The following is a 16,981-nucleotide window of genomic DNA, read 5'->3' as shown; positions in this document are numbered from 1 at the left end:
TTAAGGCTCTGTGAGAGGTGAGGACACAGGTTTGCTTCTGCCTTAGAAGAGGGTAGTATGCAGGCACTTGTGCTGATTCAGACCTTAACAGGGTGATAGATAGTGTTGCAGTGTATTGGCTCAAGCAAAACTACCAAATGGAGCTGTGATGAAGCCATCCATGAACTGCATATCAAAGACTGATCATTCTCTGGTGTTTATAATGCAGAGCATCTGTCTTAAATGTTAACTTCCAAAATATTTCTCTGTGTGCTGATAATGTGATGGTAACTGTGGAATGCAGCTTTACCATTTTTAATGCACTGTAACAAAAACATGAGCTCAGAGGTATATTAGTATGCTAATACATTAACATAAAAGTGCACCTTTTCCCTGCAAAAATAGACATTCCTCATTCCTCCCACCACAACTGAACAGCAGAGAAGATATTGTCAGTGGAGGTTTGCATATTGTACTGCAAGTGTATTTTGACACTAGAAACTGAAGAAATGGGAAACTAGATATGTCTGGGGAGTAACTACTAATCTAAGTGTCAGGTTTGATACTGGCAGACTCCGTGGAACCAGTAGCTCAAATCTCTGGAGGGCTGGCGGAGCCCTTGACCTTCGTAGCAGCAGATGAACTGTTGTTATTGCTGAGGGCTGATCTCAGAGAGAGGGGTGGGCAAATCTTAAGCATGGAAGTAGTGCCTGTTTTGCACAAATAGAGGATGTCTCAGAGCACTGATACATAGGAAGGGTTTCTCCTGATTTTCTTGACTGTTTAAATAGTGCTGCCTGTTGGCTTCACCTCTCTCTGGAAATGGACCTGGAGACCCCCATTCTATGGTTGTAATATGGGGGTCTCTAGGCAAGAGATGAGCAGTGTCAGCACTGGAAACAGGTTTTAAAAAATCAAATTTTCTGGTTGCTCAGGCTGTAGGAATATCTTTTGATGCAGCTCATTAAAGTAAAAGTAAATATTTTGGAGCTACCTGATTTGTGTCATTGGTGACGTCATATAACAGTGACAAGTTTTTGCTTCCCAGAAGTCAGTGTGTCAGTTGTGAGATAGCTGTAGGCCTTTGAAAGCAAGATACATGTCCATCACTCAAAACTGGCCAGCAGTCCTGGTGACAGACTAGAGAGAGCCTAGCAAGTCCTATTCAGCACCATCTTAGTGGCAGTACATATAGAGAGAGGCTGAGGGATTGGGAGAGAGAGGAGAAAACAACAGGGAGTTGTCACCACTGGGGGTTTCAGAGATGACTGAGCCAAACTCTTCTCAGAGGGGAGCAGAGACACTCACCTGGGAGATACCAGGTGCTGACCCAGGCAGCTGTCAGCAGGGGCAGACAGAGGCACAGTGGGATGGGCAGTGGAGGATACAGTGATGGTCCCACCATAGCGCTGGGAGGAGGAACTGACTGGCTGCTGCCTGGGCTGCATCGGCTTTCAGTGCGGATCTGCCGCTCCTCTGGTGTTGCTTGGTGGACCTGTTTGGCACTGGGGCTGGATTTCAGCTGCAGTAGGTTTGTGAATGAAGTGAAAACAAGGCTGAATCTGCATAAAAAGTGAGAAGTCTCTGGAGAAGTCTTCTGCTGTTTGATTCTCTGAAAGCAGAGTGGCAATTGCACACCCAGCAGTTGCTGTGAAATTGCTGCTATGGATAACCAAAAATGGGATAGATTTTTTTTACTTGAACTTTGGGGTGCCTGAAATGCAGATATCTCTTCTTTTTCACCCAATTCCTGTTTGTAAGTTCAGTTCAGTTAAAGACCCAAATGGATCTTGAGCTCTGGAAATCCTCATTCACACACTTCCATTAGGTATTAGATCTGGAGCAGATGTTGTTTTTCCTTATCAGACTTTTGGTTCACTGTGAATCAGGAATAAGTACACTAGTGGTCTATAAAGAGGAAGCAAAATGAATTAAGATTTCTGTATGCACATTACCACTTCAAATACTGTTGGCACTTAAAAAAAAAATTAAAAAGACCTCCTAGCACTTGAAGTAACAAATTACTCATCTCACGCTTTGCTGTGGCAGATCATGGCTTGCTTTAAAGTAACACTCTTTTTTCCTGTGCTTAGATAATTTAGACACTCCTTCTGAAAAGAGGTACTGCATGGAGTGCAGTAGAGTTGAGGTAGATTGGAGAAGAGGATTACATTTTGCATGTGGAAGCAATGAATGTAGGCTGCAGATAAACGACATGGGTTTAGAGCGATCATTGCTGCTACAGCTTGATTATTTTTCTCACAGACAGACTCTCTCCTTACTTTGAAGAACTACAGTACTCGTGTCTGCACCATATTTTCTATAACGTTTGTGCTGATTTCTGTTCCTCCACTTCCTATCTGCCTCCCTCTCTCACCCAAAAGTAGGATGCTACGATCATGGAACTTCTGAGTCTTCAGCAGTGGCAACAGGCTGCTGCAACAGGTTATGGCAAGGACACCCTATGGCCTATCCAAATACCCATATTATGTATTTCCTGCACATATCTGTTCCAGAGCTTTAAAAATGAAGATTGCAGAGAGGCTGATGTGGCTCTGGGAGCAGTCAGAGCCAGGAATAACGTAGGGTTGTTCAGGAGCTCTTTAGGTTAATAAGCAAATGTTTATAGCTGTTTCCTCACCAAAAGCTGTGCTGAGAGCCAGCTGGGATTTCTTGCTTGACCTTTGCAGTAGAGAAGAGGAGGGCATGGCAGGGCTGGATATGCGTGCTGGGAAACCAAAGCTTGTGTTCTGTGTACCAGCTAGATGTCCAGCCACATTTCCCCAGAACTGCAGTTGCTTTATGAAAGACGAGGCAGGGAAAGAAGGAATATAATGCGATTTGGAAGTAATAAGGTGGACTTTGCAGCAGACTTTTATTTTCACAAGCCTGGGTTATAGATATTTGTAGTCTGTGAACTTTTTCTTGAGATATCAAAATATTTGTAGCTTATTTTCTTTTCAGAGGGAAAAAAAATTACCTGGTGTCATTTGACACTGGTGGATATGTTTCTTTTTTTAATAAAGAGCAAATTTTCTTTAGATTCAGTTCCTTGATCTCGTAGAAAAATTGTATAGCATTGAAACACTAGGAATTAATCTAAATAGCCAGTGTGAGGTGAAAATGCTCCCTATGCTTTAATTGGCATGGCCTGGTGAAAGCCAGCTCCGAGGCCGCTTGCCTCACTAACTGCCCGCCTTGTGGCAGATTGACATAATTCCCTGTCCCTGGGGAACCATAATAGAGCACTCCCTGAAGTGCTCAAAAATCCCAAAGGGAAATAAGGATCTCTTCTTTTTTCTTTTCTTTTTTTTTTTTAATGGGTTTTCTGGAGTGCTTACGTTCATCCAAAGGTCTGTGGCTATTAAATAGAGGGGGTTTTAAAGGTTTTTCGAATTGCCACACTTCCTCCCTCTCCCTCCTATTAAGTGGCTTTGGACAGTTGCAGAACTTTGATTTCAAATTTGTCTAATCTCTTGAGATATCTAGGTAGGAAAAACTATTGTAACTGAAAATGGCTCTGATTTTTTTCCTTTCTTCGATTTTAATAGATATGTTTAGTCTACTTTAAAAGCTTTCTGGAGAACCTTTTCTAAATGGCTAATTTAAGCTTGTCAGGTTTTAATTATAATCTCTCTATACACAAGTTAAGATGCTTAATGCTAGTGAAAAGTTCTGAATACAAAGCAAACCTGTGTCAAGTTACAGAGCACTCCTACCCGTCTTAATTGCTTCTGGTCTGAACTTTAACCTTAACTCTCCCATCTGTCTTAGACATTCTCTTCTCTCATCACAACCACTTTCTTTTCTGTAGAGTGCTGAGGATCTGTCTTTATTCAGAAGGAGTTTTAGTCTGGAAAAAAATTACCATCAGGCTGTGGATGTTCAGCTCCTTCTTTGTCCCACTGCAGCATGATGCGTGTTCCTGGAGTGGAGTCCTGCTGCCTCAGAGAGCCCAGAGTGTGCCCTTACTTCTGCTGGTATGGGACTGCTTGTGGGAGATGGGGCACCTCAGCTAAAAGAGAAGTGCCCTAGATCTCAAATGTTGTGACAACTTCTGGTCTCAGTTAAAATCTCTTCCCAACAACATCAGTATGGTGGGGTTTTTTTTGTTCACAGTTTTACAGATGTGTCCTTAGGCAGTTTATTCATTTTTAGGGCAGTTGTCTGCCTCATTTTCTAGCTCTGACGCAGCCTTTGTGGCAAAGGTTAGTTGCATCTTTTTCTTAGATAAGAATGAGTTTCATTCGAGCTTAGAAAATTAGCCTTGAAAATACTCAGTCAGTGCAGATTCCTTCTGGAGAGTGCATTTAGAAGTTTGAATCCAAAATTGATTTGGAAGTGCTCTAATCTAAAATAACCCTGATGTTAGCATTGTTGTCTGCAACTCCTGCTAGCCCTGGCGTTCCGGTTCAGTGTGTTGGCACACAGTTCCCTGATGCTGTGAAATTGAGACTCATCTGGAGATACAGCCTTTTCTAAAAAGGATTGCAGGGCACTTAAGACTCCTTATTTCATTAGTTCAGTGAAGGAGTTCTTTTCAGCAGTCATGAATCTCATGATGAGGTGGACAAAAACTGAGCAAATCAAGCAGTAGGCTCTCGTGGAAATGGAGCGGTGGAAAAGCTGCTCAGTAAGTTTTTTGGCACGGAAGTGTAGCATTTTTGGAGCTGAAGGTTAGTGGGTTAGAATTTCTTTTTAGTCTGAGGTTTCAGGGAAAGCACTAGTAGATACATATCCAGGCCAGACTTCAGAAAGCACATCTCAGGAGGCTTTCAGTTCTGCACGCTGGGCTGGGTCATATGATTATTATTTTTGTCATTGTTTCCCACCAAGTGTAACCGTTGGCATCTTCACGTATGGTGAATTAAACGGAGCATAAATAACTGAATTGAAGAGCCGGCTTCCACTTTAAGGGGATCACTTGCTGCATGAAGCAGCGGTAATGATCCAGAGGAGCAGGATGTATTGAGGAAAAAAGTGAAGTACCATCCAAAGTGCAGGCAACAGGTCATAAGTTCTTGTAGTGGTAGTGGTCTGAAATTCAAGGAATAGGATTAGAGAGCTACAGTAGGTTAATGAAAATGGCTCCCTTAGGATCAGCTTGAATTCAACTCAGTGGTCAATCGTAAGAGGAGGAATGTCTTGTGCAATTCCAACTTCTCATCCATATTCTGAATACTGTGATGCTCCTGAATGCTTAATAGAGTAGAATATGCTCTGTTACGGTGTACTTCACATGACTCCTAAGATGCTTTAATGCAAACTAAATGTCATGCTAACTTGCCCCAAACCCTTAGTGCTCACTTTATTCAGGAATATATGGTGAATCGCAGCAGAGTTTTCAAAGCCTTTCTTGGACATCTCAGAAAAAAAGAAAAAAAAAAAAGAAACAAAAGAGAAAGTTGTGCAATTTTACTTGTGTCTTTCCCGTTGGCTAGGGTAATAGTGCTCAAATCCTGCCTCTATACGTCACCTCAAAGGAACTCATTATAGAACAAGTATACAACAGCTAATGCCAAGAAACCACTTTTCATTCTTATCAGCACATTTTCTTGTAAAGAAGGGTAACATTAATGGCCAGCTGTGGCTTGTGAGCCCTGACTTAATCAGTCGTGAATAACAAAAATTAGTTTGAGGCATATAGTTACTGGCCAACTGCAGCTATAACAAATGTTTAATGAACAGCGTTGCACTGGGGTCTGCATACCTTTTCCTGGGAATGAAAGGGGAAATGGCCAAGAGCAGGACTTTCTCTGTCCTAATTGCGGTAGCGAAATGGGGTAGAGTAAAATCTGACAATGGAAGCAAACTGTGGTTAAGTAAGGCTTAAGTTAGACCTCAGTAAACAGAAGAACAGAAGCAATGAAGTATGTAGCCTCTGTTTTCTCTATTTTCTCTATCTTGGTGGCATTAGGAGAACAACAACTTTGCTTGATACTGTTTGCAAGGTACAGCAAGTTCTTTCTGACAAACGTTATGCTGCCCTTTATCTAGTCTTGAAATTTTAAACTGTTTTTACCAGAGCTGTGTTCTCTGGGGTCAGCGCTGGGAGGGGAAGGATCGTTCCCGTTGGTGGTGGGCTGTACTTTGTATAAACACCTTGGGTCTTTGTTAAACTGCATGCAAGGCTGGGATATCCAGGGATCTCCTGTAGTCTGAGCAGCTGCATTACAGAAGTCATGGGCTTTTCTCTGGTCCTTCTCATACAGGAACTGTACCTGAGTAAAATGGACTCTGGTCCCCTTTCTGGCTCCTGCTGGAAAGGGCAAGACAGTGCTGGCTCACCATCCCACTCGAACTCTCCTCTGCCTCCCAACCACCTCTGGGTGGGTAGAGGAGTCTGGAAAGGAGCAAGGCAAAACCTTCAGGAGCTGGTAGTAGGACTTTCAAGGTAATTTTAGGCCCCTGGAGTCTGACTAAGCATTCCTGTGTTGACTGCAGGTGTGGATAAATCCAGTAAAGTCACACTAGATGTGAACCATTTTTGACACCTCTTCTGAGACTAGTTCATGTACTGCTGAAGCTTATCAAAGCAGTTCCACAAATTCCATGGCCTTTCTGGAGGTTGTATAGTGTCACTCAAAACTTCAGGGCTTGCAAAAGGTTAGGGTATTATTTATATCTATAATGATACAAATTCTGCTTCCCAAATCAGTATTTATTTATTGGTTACTTTCACAGTGCTTACCAATGCACAACTGAGATTGAGAGTCTCACACACAGAGACTTAACACAGACAGTCAGAACTGTGACCACCTCAGCTCCACTCTTATGCAACAGAAAAAGCATATCACTTGGATATATTGCATAGGGGGGAGATGGGATGCTCTCTTAACCGTGGTTTTTCTTTGCTACTTTCATGAGACAAAAATCCAGTCTGCTTTATTTTTTAAGTCAGCAAACTGATTATATATTGTAAAAGATCAGTGTTTTCATGGGTGAGTAGTAATTACAGAGTAATGGCTTAAAACATTTCCTGAAGGAACATAAAGCTGTTTTTAAAAGTCAAGAGTACATTAAAAGGATTACCATGTAGATTTGATTTTTAGATAACACTAAAATGGATCCCAAATGGACTTATGAAAAGGGATGCTATCTCTTTAATGGAAAGTGCATGGTCTGACAGCTCAGCATGCAAATGGTCCTGCAAAGGACTGTCTGTTGGTTTTTTTCCTTTCAACAAGAAGAGGGGGAAATAGCTCTCCTTGCCCTTCTCCTTTCAACTTTTTAATAGCAAATGGGTTGGTCTGGTTTTACTAGGAAAGGGAGAAGAGGACAGGGTTGGGGGATAACCGCATCTTTCTGAATCACTAGGGAAGTGGATTTCACTTTTTAGAAGGTCAGTCAGCAGCAATTGTATCTCTTACACAGATTGCATTAAGTAGATAGACTCCCTCTGTATTCTCTAAAGGCAAATCCTTACTTGCCTCTTACATGCAAATAAATTTTAGTCTAAGTATATTTATTACACTAATCTTGAGCAGGGCATGAGCATCAATACTTGTCTTGGCAGTAAATTTGGACAGGGGCAGGAGGGGCTGTTATTTTCATAATATCATAACTTGCAATCACTGTAGCATTTGCTATTTCAGAGTTGCCAGCACGACTTTCTGGTGATTGATGGTGTAAAATATGCTTTTGGCCTGGGTAGGATTTCTTCTAGAAATATTTAAAGGAGCATATTCATATTTCATTAAATACAGAGCACAAGGATTCCAAATTCTTCTGTGGTATTGCACAAACTTTTACAGGCTCCAAAAGTCTTGAGAAATTTCTATAAGCCTGTGAAAGCTTTAGATTGGATAGTCATCATTGCCTGCATTAAGGGCTGTGACAGATTGCTTCATCAGTGTACACAGAGCAGAACATCAAATGGCCATTTGGCAGTGGGCACTGAAATTCTATTAAGGTTGCCGAAAGCTTAGGTTGACATTGTATATGTCTGCAAAGAGGCAGAAGAAAAGATGATGATGATGATGATTGTGCAATGATATAGTTCTATTCTCCTTAAAATATTCACATATATAGCATGCCAAATCTATGAGGGCGATGTTAATGTTTCACTGCTCAACCTGAGCTCTGCTGCATCGCACATCTTTGCTTTTGTCTTGGAGCCTCAATGTGTTAAACAGTCCATTTTAACTGGAACGTGATAATTACACACATGCCTGGAAATAATTGAGGAGTTTTTACTTCTCAAATACTCTTTGGGTTATTTAACTTGATATTAGGTTTTTCTATTTGTTTTTCTTTCCTTTTGGAGAAGGGGAAGTGCACAAAGCCCTCCTTGTATTGTACATAGGTTATTCTTAAAAGAGCTGAAAAGCAAGGGATGAGTTCTTTTGTGAACATTTGACTCAGAGACTCTTCTTCCATGGGTTTCCTTTGACACACAAACCCACTAAATAAACAACTTTTGAGCTTATTGTCTTTTCAATGGTCACCTGCAAATTGATAGAATGTTGAGGAATATGGGATGAATTTCAGGCTAGTCTTCCCTAATAATAATTTTCTCTTCTTGATGTTCTTATACTGCTGAAAAGGTGATTTGAGAATAGTCGCTCCATTGCCAGACTTTTTTTCTGCTACAGGCACAGGGAACTGGCCACCTAAAATCAGGACCTTTGTGAGACTGTAGTAAGATAAATTGTGACTTATTGAGAAAACTTGATCAGAATGTTCTCAGATTACATTGAAGGTGGAAGAAATCTGCATGTCTCTTTACTGTACCCAGGGCTTCAAACAGTAAAAATGGATTTTACTGAAACACTGGATATGCTAAGAATAAGCTTTGGATATATGCCAATTATGAAAAATTAAAGCTCAAACAAGCATTTTTTGTGAGCACGGGGAAAAATGTTGCTTACCATAATGATTTATAGAAACTATTTTGCAGCAACAATTATTATGGTCTGTGTTTGGTCCTGCTGCCATGTGTTCCTTTATAGCTACAGGTTGCTCTGGTAAGAGCAACTCTGTAATAGAAGACTCAAAACTTGTGGCGAAAATGAAAATACTAATCCTAAACCTCCTGTCCTGATTCAGGACCTACATTGGTACAGATTCAAATGATGTGAATTATTATGTTGGAATTATTGTTTTGTATATGTTCTGTCTGAGCAAATCCTTGAAAACAGGGTCTCTGCGTGTGAAATGGAAGGAGGGTTTAAGCCACTCATGCAGCTTTGGGTCACTTTTAGGTAGCTGAAACTGCCAGGAGACACTAGACTCTAAAATATATTTCTCTAAAGCTTGTCATGAACTGTATGGTCAAAAAAATTGCTGTGCTATTGGTCACAAAACTATAGCATAGTTATATGGAAACGCTAATCAAAATGGTTCTCCTGCTAACTCCCCTCTCCAACTACTTTTTTGCCATGCTTGGGAAATCTGTTAACGAATGATTCAGAAGAAAGAATACCACAAATGAATTGCTAAAGCCACTGTAAAAATCACCTTCTGCATATTGCAGCATGAAATGGGAAATGAAAAAAGACTGTGGTTACTCAGTGAATAATTTTGATGAATGGTCTAAGGCTTGTTCATAAGCATTTAGTTGCAAGTACTTGGTGTTCCAAATGTAATGTTTTAATTGGATATACAGATGACATGATGAGTTTCACCTTGCTGGCCATAATTCTTCAAATGAAATTCTTGGTGAAGATGCCCGAGACAACTCTCTCTCAGTTCAGTGGAAGTGCAAGGTTTGACTTGTTTCACAGGGTGTAGTACTCATAGAAGGTGAGTAATACAATGCTGGGAACACAAAGTGAGTTTCTTTTTAAGGCAATGAAATTCACTGCATCTTTTTGGCAGTGACTGTCTGCATTTACTTAAATGGGTGATGCAGGACTAATGCTTTTAAATGATATCAGATCCTCTGATAAAAGACATAAGACTGCAGCCTATTTATTGTGATGAGACAGGAGTTAATAAGATTACTCCTACTCTTCAGTTACTTTTTCATCTTTTGCAGCCAAATGCTGGCGGTTTTGTTAGCAGGCAAAAGGAGGTCAGCTCATTTAAAAGGTGTTGATGCTAGAAACAAACATTTTTCCCCTCAAGTGGAACTCTGAAACCTAGGCTCAATTGCCCAACTGTCAAAACCCTGGTCTTTAAACCAAAATTGCTTTTAGCACTGGAATGCTGCATCCCTGTAATAACCACTTATATAAATTTAAAAAAAAAAAAAAAGAAAAAATTAAAAAAAATAAAATAAGTGTAACGTAAACCTGCAGTAATTGTGGTCTTTGCCAGAAGAGTGGTTCAGAAATGTGGTAGCTGTGTATGAAGGCACTGCTCAAGAAAGAATTGGTGGTGGTGAACAAAAATATGATTCCAGTGCTGTGTTGTGCAAGGTGCTGTACAACAAGGCTGGAAGCACTGTGCTGGAGTGGTTGTCACAAACCTTTCAGAGAGTAGATGTGTATTGCATGTATGTGTGCATGTAGTTATTTACTTTGTTGTTGAGCAAGCTTTTACGGTAAAAGTAGCTGATCTGAGGAAAAGGTTTGGGGTTTTAAAGAAAGAAAAAAGCCCAACCAACCACCAACAACAAAAAAACCCCAAACAAAATCCCCAACAATGACAAAAAAGCCAATACCAAAAAACTTGTCGAGGGAAAGAGTTAAAGCCATCTGCCTGAAAGCATTGTGTAAAACATACACACAATGTTGGGGAAATAAGCCAATTATGTGAGCTTCACAGGAGGTGGGGGACTGACCTTTGTGTATAATTAGTTCTTTTATTTAAAGCAAAGATTTTGAATAGAATAACTAATTAGCTGTCATAAATGGCAAATTGAAGATTTTGGCCAGATTCCTTGGGGAGTGTGGGAGGACGTCCCTCCTCCCGCCCCGTACTGTACGCTCTGGCTCTCCTCATTAGGGTTGTTTTTAGTTCTCTGCCGTGGTAATGAGGAGTGCAGTGGCGGCACTTCTCAGAGCCCCCTCTAATAAGGCATGAAATGCAGGTGGAAGAGAACTGCCTTCAGCTCCTGTGGCTCTCACTCGGCACTCGCGGGTGTAGCAGAGGGCTTGGGCATGAGAGGGGGAGGCCGAGGGGGGCAGGTTGGAGGGGGGTCTGAAAAGTCCTGGTGATATCACCTGTGTTTTATGCTCTGGACTTGACTGTATAAAATACAGGCAAGCTGCAAAGCCTTGAGGCATATATCATTAGCTAGCAGTCCCCCATTACTCTTTCAGACCAATTAACCTTTAGAGTTGCATTAAAGAAATTAGGTGGTGAACTTCCATGCTTTCAGAGGGGACCGGTAGCTCCCTGGCAGACCAGAGCACTGTGGAGCCGTACGCCGTAGGACCAGTGCAGATAACTGTTATTTAAAAGGTCTACCATTTATGAAAAGTTCCCAGGCTCTCTTGGAAACCAGGCTTTATGAACAGTGCCCTTAGAGAAACTGCGGCTGATTGCCATGTGAATAGAAATATCAGTAAAATGGCTTAGAAAAATTTAGAGGTGTACTTAGTGGACACTTGTTTTATAAAGCCAGCTGAATCATTTTACAGAAAGACCCCGACTGAGAAGATATGGGCTGATTAAAGCTTGTTTGTCTGACTGTGAATAGAGGTAAAGTTTAGATTACTCACTACAATAACAGCCTCTTTAGACACACACATAAATTTCAGTATGTCCAGAGGTGGTGTCTATAATTTTTTAATGTGTATTGGAGCTCTGAGCACTCAGAACAGGTTTAGTTTTGTATTTACCAGCAGCAAGTCTATTAAGTTGTAAAGGGCAAAGAAGGGAGTGTAGGTAGCCAGAAATAGAAAGGCTTCATCTGCTGTTTCTAAGAAAAGAGAGCACTGGATGTCTAGCAACAGGAGAGGAGAGAACAACTTGATGGTACTTTCAGAATTTGGCAATAATCTGTTCCCTTGTGATCACGTATTTAAATCTGTGAGTGTCCAGCTGTTAATTTTTCTAGTTCTGCAACACTACTTCTCATTTTCTAATCCTCGCCCACGCAGCACATGTGGAATTTGTTGAAGGTGACCCCTTTGTTTCTTGACAGCCCCAGTTGGACACCACATGCCCCTCATCAAATTGAACTAGGTATCTTGGTGTTTTTTGGCAAACACCGGGGAAAAATTGCGTAGAGAAATGAAGCAGCACCTCAGTGTTGCAGCGGGGAAATTTCCAAAAAGAAAGAGCAGTACTCCAGGTGGTTTCTGCCTGCAAAGCCCAGACTGCTTGAGGTTTGCTGGAAGGGAGGCAGGAGGAGGAAATCAGGGTTTGGTGTTGGCTGTGCCCTCTCTTTCTGCAAGCCTTTGACTGTGAAAGGGGTTAAGCTTCCCAAATGCTTCTCTCATTGCTTGGAAATGACATGGCAAGTGTTTGAGGAACCCTTGCTGATCAAGTTTGGCAGTTTTTGAAATTTTGTTTCACGCCTTGCCTGCTGTGTCAACTCACCAGCTAATTGCAGCTGCAACTTTCAGTAGTGGCGTGTGTGCTCCGTGCAGACTGGTTGGTTGGGATGTCAGAGGGAAACCTCACAGCCCAAAATGTAATTTCAAAACACTGAACCTGACCAGCAGAGGCTGACCTTGCTCGTTATTATCTGAGTGGGAATAGCAGCTTTGAACATCATATGATCTCTGAAATGGTACCTTTTTTCATTAGAAAGCCCCCTGCTGAACACTGACCAAATACATAGCTTTTTTCCTTGCTTAAGGTACTGCTTAAAAATATATATATCTGTTCCTTTGCTAGTTATTAGAAGCAAATCAAAGTGTTACATTCCCCTTATTCGCAGAAGCCTCTCATAAGACAATGGTGCTCCTGCAAGGGCGGGGAGCTGAGATGGCTGCAGTGAGTGAGGGCTGCCAGGGCCACAGATGGAACAAGAACTGCCACTACAGCCAGCCCTCAGCCTGCTTGCCATAGGAGACCCTCCTAACCTGTCCTAAGTAATCAAACCAGCCTCTACTAATGGTCCAGCCAGGGTTACATCCCTGTGCAAATGCCCTTGCTCTTGATCATGCTGCTGTTGCAGTGGAGCCCTCGCTCTGGGGGAGGGCAGCTGTAACTCTGAAAGGGCACTGGTTCCAAAAGTGCTCAGGAGCCTTGGGAAGTCTCACCTGGCTGAAGGTCTTGCATTGCTGAATCGCAGAGCTGATCTCAAACCCCACCCTTCTGGCAGCCTCTTGAGTGAGGGTTTAAGGTGCGCTGGTTATCCAGAATCTGCATCTTTCCAGATGTAGGATCCTCAGGTTACCTAGATGAAGCTTGCAAAAGAATTGTATGATGATCCTCCATTGTAAGAAACCCTCCTCAGCCTCTGAGGTTATGCAGCTTACATTTAGAGAGCCCGTTTGTGGCGTGGGTAATGACTTGCTGGTGTCTGGGGTTCCTATCTAAAATATAATTTGCACATCTAGGTCTTAGTTTTCATAGGTGCAAACTATTTTCTTTCATCACTGGTACTGATCTTACACAGTTTGCAAATGCAAATTTGTATACACCCCCTTCTCTGCCTCAGAACAAGGCAGCCTCTTCTCACAATGTGCTGTTTTCCTGGTGTGGTTTTGGGAAGAGCATAGAAATTACTTGAAAAGTGAAGCTTCTCCTTGCTCCTGAAATGTGTTTTGGGAAAAAAAAAAAAAGGAGGAAAAAAATAAAAGTGCTGTGTCTAGAACCACGGGGCCACTTCTCTTGTTCTTGTAAGAAATTCTCACCGGGTGCACAGGATTTCTGCAGTCTGACCTGCAGTATATTCCATTTCTGTCACTTCCCTGTCTTCTCCCTCTTTCCAAATGTGTGTTTCTCTGTGGCTGTGTATGTGGAATTTCTCTCTCGGTAGCATTAGAGGTTGCATGTGTGGCAGTCTAACACAGATGTAAGTTTTCACTTAATTTTTGGGGATTTGTCACTGGTGCTCGTAGAGACTTTGTGAGCGGGTTTCAAGTGTGCTGCAGCAGAGGGCAGGCGGGTTCTTTAAGCCTTTAGAGTTTTTTGAATGTTACTTGACCTGTCTCCATGCTGCTGAGACCACTTTGATTACAAATGGATCAATACCTCGCTGTTTGTGTAGAGGTGTCTTAAGTGCTATTGTCATCTGCTCGCAGCTCTGATGAAGCAATTATTACAGTAGGAGTGGTGGGTTTACATGTGCTGACCATTAGGCACTCTCAGGTCACCCTGGCTTTTAAGGAAAGCAGCGAATGTCACGAGAGTGGCACTGACTCGTCCTCTCTAGTTAAGGGATTGTTAATAATTCCATTATCAAGCTGCTTCTTTCTGGAACATCCAGTGCTTCCTACAGAAATGGCAGATTAACTTTGTCTAAGAGTATATAGCCAGTGACACCTGCTGCTGTGGCCCTCTCATCATCTCTGCGTTGGTTAAGCCCACAATGTATTTGTTACAGGCCCAGCGTTGTCATTTTCAGTGACTGACACCAGTAAAAATAAAAATTGTAACAAAGTAAAATGAAGGCTCCAGAGAAAATGGAATTCTGGCATAGCAGTGAATACTTTTGTCATCATTTCCTATCCCTGTCCTCCCTCACAGTACAATCCTTGTTTATTTTTCCACCTTGCCTGTTGATTCCATAAAATCCTTTCTTGCCCCCCTCTTAAACTTAGAAGGCTGATGGGTTTCACAGTTGTATCAGTGCTCACAAGGGAGGCACTTGTTACTTGGAGGAGAGGAAGAAGATGGAGACAGCCCTGTGAGGATGGTAGCCACAGCAAGTCTCCACCAGCCTCATGACTTGGAAGTCCTGTCACCACCTCATACTCAGCTAGCTCGTTCTTGCTTTGCGGTCCCAGCAGGGTTTTCCAGGGAGGAAGCAACTCCTGGCTTTTCACTACCTTCTCCAGTGATACGAGAGGAGGAGGAAAGCTCTAGTTTGCCTAAGGAGTGTGGTTTCAGTAGTGGCAGGGGGGCACTGGTTGGGTTATTCTCAGCACTCCTCAGGGACTTTTGAATCACACTGATTTTGGAGCAGCCCCTGGACTGCTTTAGCTTCCGGTGAGGCCTCTGTCACCAGTGGGGTTCACAAGAGAGGAAAAACGGTGGTCTACCACATCTTTTTATACCCCCTCCTCTCCTTTCCCCATCAAACTTGATCCAGCCAAGATGTTGGACTGGGGGTACGTGCAGTGGTGGCCCTTCTGATCTTTCTAATTGCCTTTGGCAGGTAATTAACAACACAAGGGTACTGGTAATGAGGGGAAAAGCAAATGTTGATATTGCAACCAGTTTATTCTGCTGCAAGATGTTAATTACAAAAAGTCTGGTGCATTGTGTCAACCCTACCCTCAGGAAAAAAGGGCTTTGTTCTTGCAAGCGTCACACTCCCACTTAGCCCCTGACAGCAGATGAAGTTAAAATTCCTTTGACTGTCAGCTTCTTGCAGCGTGAGCTTGATGTAATGAAACCAGCAGCAGTGTTTGCTCACAGATCTACCTATAGCTCACAGCGCTACCCCAAATGCCGGTAACCTATCCAAGCTGTCTGGATATCCTCTCAATGAAATGCTTTGTTTGCGTTGCAGGTGTGCCGATGTTATCCGTACAACCCAAAGGGAAGCAGAAGGGCTGTGCTGGCTGCAACCGAAAGATCAAGGACCGGTACCTGCTGAAGGCTCTGGATAAGTATTGGCATGAAGACTGTTTGAAGTGTGCCTGCTGTGACTGTCGTCTTGGAGAGGTTGGATCAACTCTTTACACAAAAGCAAATCTCATTCTTTGCCGCAGAGATTACCTGAGGTAAATAGAGGAACGTACTGTGGGCTCTTCCCAAAGTCTCTCAGCATGCTGCCAGCTGTCTGCGTTTCTAAACCTCTCCTATGAAAACATGTGCTTGTGCATGGTCAGCCCTGCCCAGAAGAGATTGAAGTTTCTTCCTCTGCTTAAGCATGGCTTTTTATTTGCACTTAAGGTATTTCGTACTCAGGGAGGTGGAACTCTGTTTTTAGGTGAAGGTAGAAGAAGAAAGTCATGACTTAACTCTACTTCTTATTATGAACCACCAAGAGCAAACAGTGCTTGCTGAGTAAATTAGGAAAAGACTGTTAATTCTTCTTGCATATCTCTGATGCTATACTCCTGCATATTGACTGAGACCTGAGACCAAATCTTTACCTTTTCTTTTTCAGTCATAGCTTTTAGACAGGCTTCTTGTGCTTCTATTGAGTAAGGTTCCTCCCAAGGGGCTCTTGTCCCTTCCCTAACTAAACAAAGTAAAACACAAAAATTACAGATCAACTTCAAAAAAAATTTTCTTTATGAGGAAATCAGCAGAGACCATTACTAACTGTGAGTTACAACTATCCTGTCAGTGTGTGTCTGCAATACATGGGGCTTTTTGCCTGCTGTGTATGGGGGTTTTGTGCAAAATACTTTATATAAACACAAATGAATATTAATAAGACAGCAGGCCTAATGCAAACATTCTTATGAGGGTCACACTGCAAAACACTCTGAGTTTTGCTTTGTTTTTGCTTTGGAAGAATGTACTTGATCTCCAGCTAATGTGTGTATTTTCTTTTTATTTTTCTAAAGCACTGATAGCATTTCCCATGCAACCTCAAACAGCAAAACATCTGAAGCAAAAACAAATCCAACACATGGCTCTAAGATAAGGGAGGTAAAATGCCATCTAACCTTGTAGTGTCCACATGCTGGCTAGACTAGTGTCAGTGATCAGATGTTTCATGTCTTTCAATGTAAAATGTATTTCAGAAAATCTTTAGTAAATATTTTCTTAGTAAACTTGAACAAACATGTTTCTCCTTCTAAAGATGAGAGAGAGAGCACTGAGCCAAACAGAAGAGATGAGTCCATTAGCTGCCATATGGGAGCTGTCACCTTGCCTTCTGGCCAGGCAGTGTACGGGAGCATCCTGCCCACATGAAGATTTTTGTTCCTGCTGGAGCTGAAATTCCTCAGGGCACACATGAAATGTCCCAGCTGAAATTCTGCCACACAGGCAGCAGTCACAGGTCCACACCTGGTTATGTGGGATACATTCCTAA

The 16,981-nt window shown here is 42.2% G+C and overlaps 1 protein-coding gene across 4 annotated transcripts in view; it reads left to right on the top strand.

Annotated features, from left to right (window-relative positions):
• LMO1 (LIM domain only 1) overlaps positions 1 to 16,981 on the top strand; it is a 63,436-nt gene that overhangs the window by 29,526 nt on the left and 16,929 nt on the right. For all 4 annotated transcript variants that reach the window (XM_039382437.1, XM_027737611.2, XM_039382435.1 and 1 more), the window contains one exon: positions 15,500 to 15,713. In XM_039382437.1, the coding sequence (XP_039238371.1) occupies positions 15,500 to 15,713 (214 nt within the window). The remainder of the gene's footprint in view (positions 1 to 15,499; positions 15,714 to 16,981) is intronic.

This window comes from Pipra filicauda, unplaced genomic scaffold (assembly GCF_003945595.2).
Source record: "Pipra filicauda isolate LSUMZ 115617 unplaced genomic scaffold, ASM394559v2 scaffold26_size5592650_pilon, whole genome shotgun sequence".
In the NCBI taxonomy this organism is placed as follows: domain Eukaryota; kingdom Metazoa; phylum Chordata; class Aves; order Passeriformes; family Pipridae; genus Pipra; species Pipra filicauda.
This window is presented reverse-complemented; position numbering and strand designations above follow the sequence as displayed.